General features: G+C 39.8%; 1 protein-coding gene across 2 annotated transcripts; it reads right to left on the minus strand.

Moving 5' to 3' along the window:
* Positions 1-129: 129 nt before the first annotated feature.
* CGA (glycoprotein hormones, alpha polypeptide) lies at positions 130-14,081 on the minus strand. 2 transcript variants are annotated; one of them, XM_026845368.1, is made up of 4 exons: positions 9,856-9,954; positions 3,140-3,246; positions 1,994-2,178; positions 130-537 (listed from the first exon to the last, which is right to left on the minus strand). In XM_026845368.1, the coding sequence occupies exons 2-4, from the start codon at positions 3,237-3,239 to the stop codon at positions 460-462; spliced, it is 363 nt and encodes a 120-aa protein (XP_026701169.1). In that variant the 5' UTR covers positions 3,240-3,246; positions 9,856-9,954; the 3' UTR covers positions 130-459. The 2 variants fall into 2 exon arrangements, with proteins under 2 accessions (XP_026701169.1, XP_026701170.1); XM_026845369.1 differs by lacking the exon at positions 9,856-9,954 and adding an exon at positions 14,006-14,081 and having other exon boundaries at positions 193-537.
* Between the last annotated feature and the right edge of the window lie 1,044 nt (positions 14,082-15,125).

Raw genomic sequence — 15,125 nt, forward strand, 5'->3', positions numbered from 1 at the left:
TAATCAGTAAATGAATAAGGGGAAATTATGACTTCTTTTTCTGTCCACTTTCCCATCCCTCCCTTCCTCCTTCCCTCCCTCTCCCATAAAATAAAAAACAAAAAAAAACCCAAACAACAAACCTAGAAATTAACTGCAGCAGAATCTTTTTCTGTTTTAAGCTATTAAATCATCATTTTTCCTCAAGAAACGTTGATGATTTAACTGACAGTTTATTTTAAAAATAGATCAAGCGTTCAGTTGTCATGCAAGTGCTGTATTTTATCCCTAATGGAAATAATTAAACTTACTTAAATGCATGAAGAAGCAAAGAGGAAATAAAATAGCCATCCATCTTATTCAAAGGTCTACCCAATGTCTTGACCAGAAAACATAAGATTTTACACAGTGGTGCTATAAATGCTGAAAAACAAATATTCCATTCACCGTTGTCCTTGAACATTAACAAAGAAACGGGCTTTAGGATTTATGATAGTAGCAGGTACTGCAGTGACAATCTGTATGGTTCTCTATCTTCACATTGTCCTTAAGGGTAATCTTAAAAAAGAAAACACACACATGTAACAAATAATTAGGATTAGCTACAAGTGAAAACAGCATTCTTAAGTAAAATATGCCTGAAGTCTTTTTCTTAACCACAAAGTACAGAGGCTTTTGGGGTACATTTACTATAACAGCCTCAGGACACCAATCTGTGAAGTTGCATCATCGGTGGCTTTCGGAGCTGTAAAGAGAAGGTTTTCAATAGTGACATGCATAGTGACATAGTTTGGTGTCCTTAATTTGGCATAAGTGTCTCATTTTCAAGAAGTGTCAAGTAACCAATCTATGAAAAAACAGGAAGTGTCCTTAAAATATTTCATATGGGGATTATAAAAATGGAGACCACAAACACGATGAGTCATCTTTATTTTTAATCTCAACCAAATTCTAGTTGCTGCCTTAGGGCAAGTATAATTTTGGCAGTCTAGGAAAAGATCTATACTCGGATGAAGAGCCAGGATGGGTTCAGCTGTAGGTGTCTATAGGTAGGTCAGGTATCTGGGCTTTCATCACAGCCAGTGGAGATCCAGCACTCTGTTCAGCTGCGCACACAGAGCTGTCAATTGCCATTTGAGATGTCAGAGGGGCTATCACCAAGCCTCCAGCTGCCACTCTAGAGGGTCTTTTATGGGTCCTGTGTCTGCCAGTCATACACAGATGTCTTCAGTACTAACAGGTATCTCGAATGGCACAAAATCTGAGTGGGTAACTGAACCGAGCTCCTAGCATAATTCAGATCACCATACGATAGACACCTTAGCTTGTTTCAACTAATTCACCATTTATTACATCAAATTTAAGGTTTCTTCACCTGGAGCTGAGTTACTCCCAAAATAATCAGCTTTAGCAGAATCTCTCTTTAAAAGAACTTTCCAGATGAGAATGTTCAATGCTCAAAGTAGTTGCACACATTTACAGTTCCCTCTTGGTTATACTATTAAAAGTAAAGCACAATCTCGATTAATCTAATGAGTACAGATGGTTCTGGTCCCTCATTTCCATATATGTAATTGATAGTATTGACCAGCCACCTTCCCAGAGAACTCCTGCTCATGCAGGAAAAAAGCAAGGAAAATTACTTATTAAAATCAAATACACACTGTAGAGCATTTAAGGGGAGGGTTCACATCCAGAAGAGTTGAAAATGAGAGGACAAGAAGTCCACCACCGGGAATGCAGGCATCATGAACCAAAGCAGTTTCACTGAAATAAGTGGCACGGCAGCAATTTCCACATCCCATCTGAATATTAGATTCGGGACTGGTTGACACTTTAATTTCCTCTTTAGAAAAAAGAAAGAACCCAAGCGCAAAGGACATAAATGCCAGGGATACTTCCCTCAAACAGTTCTCTAATGTCCTCCAGCAAAAATATATTCTTTTCTATTCACTGCTCCAGCTAAACATTGCATCCTAAAAGAAGCTTAAACACGACCCATTCACGCCCTCACCTTGGTAAAAGCCTTTGCTACACAGCACGTTGCTTCTGATGTAATGTTCTTTGGAACAAGCATGGTCTTCTTGGACCTCATTGGAGTGGGATAGGCCCGGGAGAAACAGCACCCAGTGCACTGGTAAATGGGTGCTCCTGGCTTGGAAAAGAATCTGTTCTCCCCTAGCTTGCACTCTGGACAACCTGCCATAAAAATATAAAGAAGAGAGTTTTACTTGGTCTCCAGTTGTATTTTCATTTTCAAAAAGAAAGGGAAAGTGCGGGCGCTAACAGGAAGCACCAGCCACATTCTGCTGCTTGACATCTGCAGAACAGAAGAGCACAGACACCAAAGCTCCCCTCTTTAGGGTCCTTCAACTCTGCAACATGCACCAGCTGTAAAACTAGACTGTGGCTTTCTAAGTGGAGCACAAGCATTGTTGTATCTTTTCGGGTTTTCTTTACAATTTTCTTGACAGTTGTGGAAGGGTTTTTGTCTGCCTACTGCACTAGGTGTCCCTAGAAAACTTCCTACTAGCTATAGATAGTTAAATAGCACCTGCAGGATTTGTAGTGCTCCTTAGACATTGCCTGTTTTCAGGCAAGTCTCTGCTATGAAGAATTTTAAAAGTGCCTAGTGATCCCAAGATTTTTGTAGCTCGCATTTTTCTATATTTGGCTCGAGACTGAATAATAAAATCCACAACTTCCAAAACACACCTAAAATCTTCCTAATATGCCTCTTCCATAGAATGCTACACTACCAACATCCCATATTCTGAGATCTCCAGAGGGAAAATCTTTTGCATATTATGAGGAGAAGCTATGGTTCTGATGTTCCTGATGTTATTTTGTCATTTAGATCTCAGGAGTACAAGGAACCAGAACATTTCTATTTGATAACGTTTCAAGAATTAAGATTGCCCATGTCAACATGAGGACATGGTCATTTGGGAGACTCCTGACCTGCACAAATCAAGTTTAGAGAATAAATAGGAAGCATACCCATAGCAGACTTATCTTGATTTATTATACCTTCATATCTCAGTGTCAATAAATGCAACTGAACAATAAGATTTGTGAGCACATTTATAAAACATGTGGAAGTTTAATTAATACTCTTTACAAATAATCACCCTATTTCTGAGTGCTGAAGGCAGCTTACCCTGCATAAGAAAGTCTCCATCTGGGAAGGCATAAAGAAGATGCAGAAATACAGACAAAATGGTCAAAGTGACAGCTGCATACTTCCCGTAGCAATCCATGATGTGTCTGGAAATACAAATACACACATTTTTAAAGGACTGTTTTGCACTGGGTACAGTACCGGTATCTAGGCTACACACTGATACAGCATTCAGTGCAAGTAACAGAGACAATTTAGAAATGGGATCGGAAACTGAAAATGCAGTGTACTGATGTGCATTTTATAGGCTCAGAAAATTGTCTACATCACAATAACAAAAATGTGCCTTTCTTTTGTGCCTTAACAATTTTTTTTTCTGAATATTAACATAAGCCACAGCACATAAACTTCAAATGTTGTAACTCTCTAATATTTATGGTAGAATGGATAAAGCTAGCAAAAGCTTATGTAGAAGACAAAAGAATCTGCAGAATCTGGGACACAGAAAGACTAATTTCAGGGAAAATAATTTCACATCAGGACATAATTTCCTGAACCAAGAGTCAGATTATTCATTCATACAGTGAAACGGCCTCAAGTTGCGCCAGGGGAGGTTTAGATTGGATATTAGGAAAAATTTCTTCACCAAAAGGGTTGTCAAGCATTGAAAGAGGCTTCCCAGGGAAGCGGTGGAATCACCATCCCTGGAGGTATTTAAAAGATGTGTACATGTGGCACTTAGGTACATGGTTTAGTGGTGGACTTGGTAGTGTTAGGTTTATGGTTGGACTCAATGATCTTAGTTCTTTTCCAACGTAAATGATTCCGTAGTTCTTTGATTCTATGATTACTTTAGTGTCAAAAAGATTTTCACAGTCCTGTTGTTTGGTGGGAGAAAGCTCCTGCAATCTATGTAATTAGAGAGGCACTACATGCTGTGAGCCAGAGCACCCAAGGAGATGTGGTGCTAAGGAGGGCTTGAACAGCCCCAGGGCCACCTGCATCACCCAGGGTCTAGAGAGTCCCAGGGAGTTCAGCATCGCTGCAACCTTCTGGACTGAGATTTCTTTAGGCTTCATTTTACTGATGCAGCAACTTGGCTTTTGGGATCTGAGTAATAGAAAGCAGGTTCAGCATAAACACACCCTGGTCAGCTCAAACTTTCAAAAATCTTTTCAATATATTAATTTTGTGCAAGAAGGCTACATGCAGCACCACACATCTGTCCTTCCACAGCTAGCACATGAGATGAAGTGGCCATAAATAGCGTATCACTTGTTCTCTGGGTAATTCAACAGAAATGCAGTTGTGTGGCTATATTTGATCCAGATCAAATCTATACCACAGGGTAATGCATATCTCTGATATGAATAACTGGGGGGACTACAATATTAAAGATGCAGAATATGTAAGTTGTAACTCTAAGAATATAATCTCAAATTCTCTGATCAATTTTTAAAGATGTATTTACTTTTTTTCATTATTAGTCACAATAATATTTCACAGGGTAGGGGGGGAATGAAACCTCAGCTCTCTCCATATCCAAACATCAGATGTGCTAAATAAGGGCTATATGCAGATGGGCAGGATGCTGTTTGGTAACTACCACAGGACCTTTAAAATTCTTCTGGAGCATTATGTACCTGCCTGGTCAGAGATGAAAATTGCTCATAAACTGGTCATAAGAAACTGATGTTTCTTTTGAGCCAGATAACTGCTATATGCCTGTGGCATATCCCAGGAGGACCTCCCTCACTGGGAAGTCAGACAGGATCTGAGTTAGGCTAAAGATGCTACACATGTTTTCAGATATTCATGTATTAAACATCTGGTCAACTAATGCTACTTTTAAAAATCTTGGGATTCAGCTGAGCTATGCACACATAAAACAAAATACTGCATCTCCCTTCTGCTCTTTTCAGTGTTAAAATATAGTATTTTAGGCATGATGTTTGTAACTTCCTTCTCAAGCACTAAGCCTCCATACTGTACTGACAATTGCATTGTGCCCAATCACTGACAGTTTTGGCCCAGTCTCTCACTCAGAAAATAGAATTTCCCCCTTAAAGTTATTTTCTTCTAAAGCATAGGCCTGAGCCCTTCCTTTAGACATGAACAGGGATGACTTATATCCCCTGGTGAAGTAACTGGGTCCGTGGAGAAAAGAATGTATAAAGGATGCTGAAGGATTAAATTCCCCATCCAGGTCAGCCTGTGCAGGTGGCAGAGACAGCAGCACTCCTTCACCCAACTAGGCTGGCCAGGGACAGCCTTGTCTTGAAGGACTGAGTCTCAAGGCCTTTTAACACAGACACACAGTGTGCATTTTAACAGGGGGACTTTCCCTGACCTTGCAGATTATGCTGTGAGGGATTCTGGGCTGAGCACTGCTACCTTCACCCTGAAGAGAGGGTGTTTGGCTCTGGATGTGCAGCAGCACCTGGTTCATTGGCCCAGGTTATTCCTGACTGGCCAAGCACCCCTGGCAGCATCCCAAGGCTGCAGCACCTAATCACCAAACTTTACATTTACCTGCCTTCTCAGAAACATTATCTGATCATGCAGATCTCTCCACCTCTGCAGTCACCCCCCCAAGCCATGCCTGGAGCTAACAGACAGCTTGTTCGGGCTGTGTTTGATCTGCTGACTGCATCTCCAGATTCTTGCAACTGTTTGCAACTGGATCTTTTGAACAGTTTCTTCCGTGCCTGCATAGACCACCTGACCCTTTGACTTTAAAAGACTGAAACTGTCACACAAGAGCATGATGTACTAATGACTGATGTGCAGGATAAGGCCGCAAGCTGACAACACTGATATATGCATTTTAGATACTGAAAGCTACTGTGCATATCAAGAAAAGAAAAAAAATTCCTTAACTACTTAAGAGCTTCTCTTCTTCCAAATAAACCAATCAGGGCTGTTAGTCCATGATAAATATTCTCCAGGCACAGATCAAATTGTGGTCCCAAATATCTCTAAAAATATGGGAATGAGAAGGACAATAATGTCAAGCAAGAAATAAATTGACCTTGAGATTTGATGTAGAGGTTAGTTAAGCATTCTATACTGATAAGAGAAGGCACTGTCAGCCCTAACGAGGAAAGATGGTAGAAAATTAAGTATACTTAAAGAAAGACAGCTTTCACATAATGGAAATGTACTTTTTTGCAGATTTGCACCTACCCAGCAGAATCCCTGCAAGGACTGCCACAGTGATGCAAACGTTCAAATAATGCCTGCTCACAGCTGGAAGGAGAGGCAAATCTGAGATGGTCCAAGGAGTGAAGCCACTTGCCTGGTATCATTATCTGAGAGTGAACCTGGAGCACTGGGATGTGTGCAAAAAGAGTATTGATCAGCAGAGGGATGTTCCATCACTGCACAAATTCGCAGAGATATATGGGGATGTGAGGCTGCTATGCACGTGTCAGCAGGTCTTGGTTCATTGATTAAACAGACATACAACACAGCAGAGCACAGGTCCTGCAAGGTAGCTTTGAAACCGGGAAACAAAATCAAAGAGAGCTCCATCCTTGCAGCAATCAGAAAAAGATCATGCCCAGGCAGAGGAGGCTGAGACCAAAGGCAGGATGACAAGAACATGGCCCTTGCCTGGCTGGGGTTAGCAAAGTGGAAAGAAACAGTTTATGAGCAAGATGAATGTGCAATACTGTCCCATGCAATGAATGAAGACACAAAAGTGGAAGCATGCCTCTTTCTAATTAAACAGCAAAAACTAGAGGTAAGAGACTGATCTGAAGCCCAGCTAAACTGAATGGCTAAGAGGCCAATGAGGTTACAATTAATGGATGGCAAGTGTTGGGTGCTGGGTACAAGTAACTTTGCCTCCTCCCTCCCACCTGCCCAGTGAGTCAGTTCATGCTGGCAGAAAATAAATGAATTAAAAGCAGCTGATAATGAACAGGAAGAAAAACCATTGGCAGCAATTTCGGAAACATCGGAAAGAAGCATTTGGAAGAGGTATGAAAAATCCAGTTCAATGTATGTATGTACGTATGGATGCAGGCTGAATGTGACCTGCAGTTACTCATCTCTGCTTGGGCTACCAAAACCCCATCTGAGTACAAGAAATACTCTTCTGATGTTAGCCAACAGGTGGCAAAGGGAATGGGGGGTGCCATTAACACGGTGTGGGAGACAACCCCAGACCACAGCCACTGAAGATGGGCAAATATTTTTTCCCTACACTGTAGGACAGAGCCGGGCAGAGGCCCGATGGTCAGTCTATGGTTGATAGTGATAAGGCCCCAGCAGTGCAGAAGAAATGCCTCTGTCACTCCACTCGCTTTATCCACCAGAAAGCACTCACAGCCTAGCACTCATGTCAAGAGCCTGAGCAGCCACTGGAAGTACCCATAAAGGGAAAGTTAAAACAACCAGAGAATGAAGTAAAACCAACACCAGTGGGTAAGATATACAAACAAGGTACCAGAAAGGGCCCCACTATGTACAGGTGAAAAATCTGTGGAGGGACAAAGACAGTCTTGCTTCCCTTTTTTTTAAGTCATGCTTATTGGCTTGAGACCAGTTGATGCCAACCCTCCCTACCCTCCCACTAAACTGGACATCTTCTCCAATGGGTCATGACATGAACCCGCAGAAAAGAAACGTTGACAGGTCATATCGCCTTCCCTATGCATGCATTAGCTATTATCTATGCGATTGTATTTCACAAAATAGTTACAATAAGATTGTGTATGGGCTTTGGCCTATTTAATAAACTGCCACTGATAAACATCAACCTGGGTCCAACTCCAGTGCAGTGGTTGTAACCGGTGCCTGTCACATGGTAGCCCCACAGAGCATTGAACATGGCTCTCAGGTTTCTAATAAGCAGCTGACAGCTCTCTGCACCCTGTTCCTCAATAAGAGTAACCTGTGTCCACTGAAGAAAGGTGGTCCCTCACACCATTTAGATCCACAGCCTCCTATGGTCCTGCCAAACATTTTGGGAGCTGAACTGAGCTCAGACACATCTGTGGAGTCGTGCTAAATAAATTGGCTGGATCCCTCCCTCCAGCAAATAAGGCACTTTTTTTAAGGTTATGTACTGTATATATTCTTTCCAGACTCATAGAGGGGATATGACTGCTGGCAGACTTGCCTGCACTGGAACACAATTTCACAGTTTAATGTTAAGCCATGTTCTGCCAAAGGGGACACTCCCCAGACTGTGAGGAGTCAGCTGGAGGGGCTAATGCACCAACAGGAGAAGACAGACAGCCTTTTCCAAACAACCTGTTTTCCACATCATCGTAAATCCTTTGGTAGCCTGGATGCTCCAATGGCTCCAATAAGATGCCAGCCACAGAAATAACACCACAACCCTTGACTGATTATTCTGTGATTTCATGCTCTTTGCTGAAGGCACAGTGGCATTCTCCATCCTAATTTTTTTAAGAATAGAGAATGCTACGATTTGGTATGTTGTAAGGGTTTGAGGCAATCCCAGAGGGAAGTTGTTTAAATTACATTAACCAAAAGGGGAATTGAAATTGCAGTTTTGCACTTCCTCTATTGAGACAGAGTGCCAGGCTCATACCGAAATCACCAAAGATACCTGTCAATAAAACCCACATGTGATCTTCTCTGTTTTTCCAATGAAACAGCCATTTTGCCTGATGATCTTGGTTTTCTGACTGTGCCCATGCTCCTAACCCAGTTAGTGCCTACACCACTCATTCATCTCATCATCAAATCAAAGGAAGCTTTTACTTTGCTCTATTAAATATTAACTTTCTTAAAATTTGGAGTGTTATATAATGCATGAGTTTCACCAGCTCTTTGGAAAGATGTTAATTTTAAGTCTTCCCCAGCAGTTAAAGTCTCACCCCATTATTTACAATATCTTGTCTTTTCCTGTAAATAAGTTATCATGTTAACAGTTACCCTCACAAAGACAGGCAATCAATCATCTGTATTTGCCAATGGGTCTTCTGTTCAGGTACGCATGGGACTGGGGATGCCTTCACATTCACTGGATCTCTTGTCTAACTCTGTGGTCCATGTCCTGGCACAGACATGCCAGCAAGCTCTGTTCAACGGGCATCCTTTGTACTGGTCGTACAAAATAACCTTATGTTTTCAGCATAAACTTGGGACATCTCTCTATACTCTTCCATAGGGTGATGGTGGAGCTATCATACCCAACAGCAGTTGAACACTTTGCACATTATGTTCATTTCTTTTTGGGATGCTTGGCCAGTAAGTACTGCTGCAGCACAGCAACAATGAACTACAACTGCCAGTGCTTCACTTGCAGACCAGTGTCTTGTACACAGTAACTTGCTAGCAAACTGCTGAAGACTGAGAAATCTTCACTATTTTTTTTTCCTTTCTTTAACATATTTAATCGTGACTGAGAATTTAAAGACTCTAGAAGATGTGTTAGTACCACCGGTTGCATAATGTTGGACATTTGACAGCAACACCATTGACCAGGAAAAAACCACAAAGTTACTGTTAAAGAGTTAAAATTCCCAATCAAAAATCACAAAATATCAACATTTAGCTGCCATACAATTCTAGAACCTCTTTTTCTCTTACTTACAAAGTTAGTTTAACCCCAGGCACTGATGTTTTAGTCCCAAAGCAACCTTTAGGTTAATTTTCAACGTAAAACCTTTGATAAAATGGAAGGAGATGAAAACTTTTGGAGAGAAGGGAAAAAGAATGCCAGAGATATGTAATTGTTCATCTTTAACAGTAACAAAAAATTAAAAATACATTACCTCCCTTGTTCAACAGGAATAAATCAGACAGCTGAAAAACTGCAGGATGGTGTTTGAAGGTGAGCTGTCCTTGAAGCTTGGATGTACGTTCCCGAAACTGATGTACGAAAAAGTTGCATCTTTCTTTTATACCAGTAAAGCTAGATCATATTCCTCGCCCACATCTAATCCATAGGATCAACTGTACATTTTACCTAATGACTGAACATTACTTTATGTAATTACCAGCCCACCATGCTGATCTTATCTTCAACTTGACTTTCATAGAGATTATTTTTTTTCTTATATAATGAAAGAAAGGTCAGCTTGAGAGCACAAACTCAGTGCTGTATGAATTTCCCGGGGAACTGGAATATCAAGCATCCTGCTGCAGTTTTCAGTGAACAGAATCTCATTTTTAAAAAGAAAGAGTTACTAAGGTTTCCTAACACTTCTTATTAAACGGGAGAACAATATTTAAAAAAAACAAACAAACAAACAAAACAAAACAAAAAACAACAACAAAAAACCCCAAAACCATAAACCACTTCTATAGCAATGGCATTGTTTCAGCAAAGAGTAACAAAATAAAGAGCAGCAGAGATCTATACAAACACTTAAAAGAATAATCTCCATTTGAATTTAATGCCCAGAGAATGAATGCATGGATAACTATAAAAGGATTGCCTTTATAAAGATAAGGTTTCTGGCAAGATCTCGTCTTGGTTTTAGAGTAAAGCTAATGCAATGGAGCCACTTCCGAAAACTGCACCAGGGTGTAGGTTTTTAAGGCTTAGGGGCTTGTAAGTCCTCATTTCAAGTGAGAGTCTGTGCTGATGCCGGCTAAATGAGACATTTCCCGAGGCCAAGCAGCACAGCAGGGTTTGTATGCATCCAACTCTTCCCTTTCCCTTCCCAAACAGAAAGCACACATCCAAACACCTACTGGGAACAGCCCCTGGCAATGCAGACAGTTCTGGGTCGGTACTCAAGGCCATTCTTGCAACTCTACTGTGTTTTCACAGGAAGAGACACTTCAGATGTCAGAAGTTCACTTCAGAAGTTAACTGCCTAAACCTGAGTTACACATTCTAGGTTGCATTTATAGTCAATGAAGAGAAATAGCCCTAAACATCTATTTACATACAAGATTAAGTTGCTTTTTCTGTGTGCCTATTTTTCACGATTGAGAGCCCAGGGTAACTAACTCAGACTGCTCACTGTCCTACCCTTAGAGATTTACAAATATTTTACAACTTTAAGAAACTCCCAAACATTCAAAGTCTTAAATTTATTTTCAAGCACCTACCTCCTTTTTGTCAGTCACTGTTGTAGATGCAATATTGAAAGAGATCCCTGTCATTCCTTATGTTCCTATGAAAGTGAGGCTTTGATTCATGATTCACTCAATCTCTTGCAAAATCTTTATTGTATAGCTGGATTTGGTGAATCACACCTGACCAGATTTCTGACGTTCGGTTTTGCTGTCCCTTGCCTCAACTGTCTTTTTAATAACAGCAGCACCCACAGACTCTGTTAGCTATTTCAGACACATTTACCACAACCTTATCACCTCTGCCTTCACTAACATCCTCATCTGCTCCAAGGTGTCGGACACCTTTTTCTTTTCTATTTGTTCAACTGATCACCATAACAAAGTTAAACTCAAAACAATTGTCCCCCAGCCTACACTTGGCTTGAAATTGGCTTCTTTTTCAAAACTGAAGATGGATTTCTACACCTGGAAGCTTGTCTGGGTTTTATTCAACAATATAAACTGGCCTAATAAAAGATAGATAGATAGATAGATAGATAGATAGATAGATAGATAGATAGATAGATAGATTAAAAAGAAAAAAAAAAGTCTCTCTCCCTACATTCTTGCTTCATTTAATAACAAAAGCATAAGGTTGAAATTCGAAAGCTATTGGTAAACGTTACTGAGAAATATTCCCCTGGAAGACAGAAGCTTAATATTTCTTGTCATTCAAAACAAAATTGATTAAAATTGTGGAAGTTTATAGAGTGCTTCTGACTCAGCTTTGTCCTGCTCATTTCATACTCACCCCAGTTTGCTTCCTACAGGAAACTCAGGATGACTTGTGATGCTTCAGAAAAACTAGAAAACTGTCTTAATCACAAGGAAAATAAGTAATGATTGTGTTGTGTGTTCATATCTAGCACGCATTTATCTATGTATTGTAGCATGTCATAACTGGTAAAAAGGAAATGCTATACAAGATAGTTCCTTCATTAGAAGGGCACAAGCACAGTGGCAACATTACCCCCACCGCGTAAATGAAAAATAAAAGTGCCCACAACCTGCTACTTTTTTCCTATCAGAATGTATTAGGAATAAATCTTATGAAGTCAATGGAATTACACTGGTATAAAAGATAGTTTAAAAAAAGCTCCTATTTTTATTAAGAGGATTTCTTACTTTAGCCGCTCCAAATCTCCAACTAAAAATACTTGGTCAAATCTGTCCTAATGTGTGACTGAATGAGAAATGAGAGAATGTGGCTCACTGTTTTAGCAGGCAGAAAAAATCCTTCTAGTTTATTAAACAGGGTATTCTTAAATCACTTTTTTGCTTCACTGATACGATTTTATGGTCTATACAAATATATGGATGAAATGATGGGTAAATATATATGTCAAACTGGACCATTGAATATACTTTGCCAAGATCAGTATTTTATTTCCTATTTGTAGGAGCAGAAAAAGCCATCCTGAGGTGGAAAAGGGCAACAAACTGCTAAAATTTCCAAGTTTTTTTGAGGTTACTATGTTCTTAAATTGGACTGGGACTCTATTACGGAACATAAATGAAACTAAATATAGCACTTTTTAAGACTGAAATCAGTGTGAGCTCAGCACCTAAATATTATGGAATTTCAGAACTTTTGGCTCTTTTCTAGGAGCTGGGTCCCTGTAGCTCTTTCTCTGGCTTTCTCTGAAAAGGAGAGTTCATGTCTCTTCCCTTGCTCTGCCAGATGCTGTCTCAGGGTATCTGTCCTACTTCCCTACTTAGCAATATCTGCTTATCTACAGGCTGCTTCCTGATGCTGTCTCTTCCTCGCTAGAGGAAAGCTTTTCGACTTTGCCGCTCAGCACTGACAGTGCTGGGCATCTCCCAGCACTCAGTAAAAGGATCGGAAAGATCTTCCTTGCTTCAGAAAATAAACTCTTTTATTCAAAAAATAACTCCTTCAATCAATACACAGACACAAACTCCCTAAGTGTAGTCACAGATTACCACTATTAAACAGAATCTACCTACTTTTAATAAGTGCAATACAAGGTTTCCTATACCTTACCCCAGCAGAAAAGACAGTACAGACCACACCTACTTTTTTTTTTTTTTTTTTTTTTTCCATTCCTGCTTTCTTTCTTGGTTTTCCTTCCTTTGTAAATAAGCAAATGAGAAGAAAGAACCTTTAAAATTAAGTTCTGGTAGTATTTTTGGCTTCGATGGACAACCAGGTTGAGTTCTGGAGGATTTTTTTTTTTTTAATAATAATTAAATCACATTTCAGAACTTCCTCCAAATTAGCCAAAATTCACCCTTTGTCATTCATGCAAACTCAGAAAACAGCAGACCCCTGTCTGAGAATGGAATGGCTCACCAAATGCCAGAAACTCCTCTTTCCTACTCCCTTGCTATCTTTGAATAGTTCCTTGGCTTCTTTGTCCAGCCCTGCCCTACAAGCTGACACAGACCCACAAGTCCAAGCCTGAACCAGAAGGCATCCTGAAGCGCTGGTACTATCTTTGCATTTTGGGTGTCACTTCCTTCATTTTTCTTGTTATCTTCCAGGCATTCCAGGAGGAGAGAGGCTCCCACATACCACAGGCCTCTCTGCACTGACTCAGGCAAATTATCAGAGTTGCTGAAGAGAGATAACAGTGAATGGCCTCACCAGAATGAGTGAAAGCATAACCTGGACAGGAAAATTTTCTGGGGATTTAAGGAAAAAAGAAGTAACTTGAGTGTTAAACAAGAAGATATGCAATTATTTCAGTATTTCACTAAGTCTCCCTACTCCTTCCCAGTTTGCTCATAACTTTTCCAGTTGCCACCTGTCTATTCCCAGAGGCAGTAACACCGGCTCAGTAGATACACATTTAAACAAGGCTCCCCAAGGAAACATAAAATACAGATACATACCATTCTGAAGTCAAGAGATCCTGTCTGCCAAAATACTTCATACCATATTATGCAGATAGTGAAAGCTGAGTTTTCTGTTCTTTTACAGATGTTTTCAACTGATTATCTAAAATTATCTCTCAAAGCAATACTTTTTGGCCTCATCCTCCTGCGCTTAAAATCAATGGGAGTTCTGCCATTTCAAATGACACTGGATCAGGACTTTTAAGATTAGCTCTTAGTGTTCTCAAGCTTCAGCCAAACATTGATTATTCTGAGATAATAAGGCTTTCAGTACTCATTGCACATAAATAATTGACTGTAAAGCCTCTCCTATTCTAAAACCATAGTGTAAAGAGGGTTCACTAATACATTTCTTTTTGTTTTTAAAGAAATTAATATTACAGATGATGGCACTTCAGAAATATGTGCAATAGTCATTATTTCACCAAAGCTAAATAAAAATTGTGCCTCTCAAGAAAAAATGTAAGATTATAAGGAATACATATATTATTTTCCCCTTTTTTATTCTAACTTGTTAAGGTCAAAATGTTTAATCACAGCATGTTGTTAGGCAACTTATGTTACTAACAGGACGATGGCTTCTGTTTGGAATAAGTTCTTTTTGGATGCTTCTTTTTGGAATAGGTTTATTTGAGATCCAATTCCTTTGAGAAAAGTAAGGAATGGATAATATTACAACTGCCACAGCATTGTGGAACAGCAAACAAAATGTCATTAGTGTGTAGGTTTGACCTCAAGGGCTTTAGAGAGTGTATTTCAATATTCTTTTTCTCTACTTTTAATTAATAAAAGTAACTACACCTCATATAATGACTGAACCAGCTCACAAGGCCAGAAGTTACATATAACATTGCTCATCTGAAGTAACCAGGTTTGTTAGACTCCTAAAACATTAAGTGCTTATTATCAGACAGAGGTAAAACACTGGACTAGATGACAGACTACCGATCAAACTGATTGTGTTAACATGTTCCTGCACCAAACGGGTAGCCCAGGAGAGAGAGATAATGCAGACTTAGTTTAAACATATTTCAGTATTTAGCTTTTTTCATGGAAAAAAAAAAATTACCATATGAATTGCATGTCAGGTTTAGAACTGATAAATAGCCATGTAAAA

Source organism: Athene cunicularia (assembly GCF_003259725.1).
Source record: "Athene cunicularia isolate RWA chromosome 3 unlocalized genomic scaffold, athCun1 chr3_part1, whole genome shotgun sequence".
Classification (NCBI taxonomy): domain Eukaryota; kingdom Metazoa; phylum Chordata; class Aves; order Strigiformes; family Strigidae; genus Athene; species Athene cunicularia.

What these genes read in the sequence shown, in the direction of transcription:
- CGA (XM_026845368.1), bottom strand. Translation starts at nt 3,239, where the DNA reads ATGGATTGCTACGGGAAGTATGCAGCTGTCACTTTGACCATTTTGTCT. An exon ending in TGGAGACTTTCTTATGCAGG is followed by an intron (nt 2,179 to 3,139) that starts GTAAGCTGCCTT and finishes TTTTTATGGCAG; the next exon opens with GTTGTCCAGAGTGCAAGCTA. An exon ending in TAGCAAAGGCTTTTACCAAG is followed by an intron (nt 538 to 1,993) that starts GTGAGGGCGTGA and finishes TTCTTTTTTAAG; the next exon opens with ATTACCCTTAAGGACAATGT.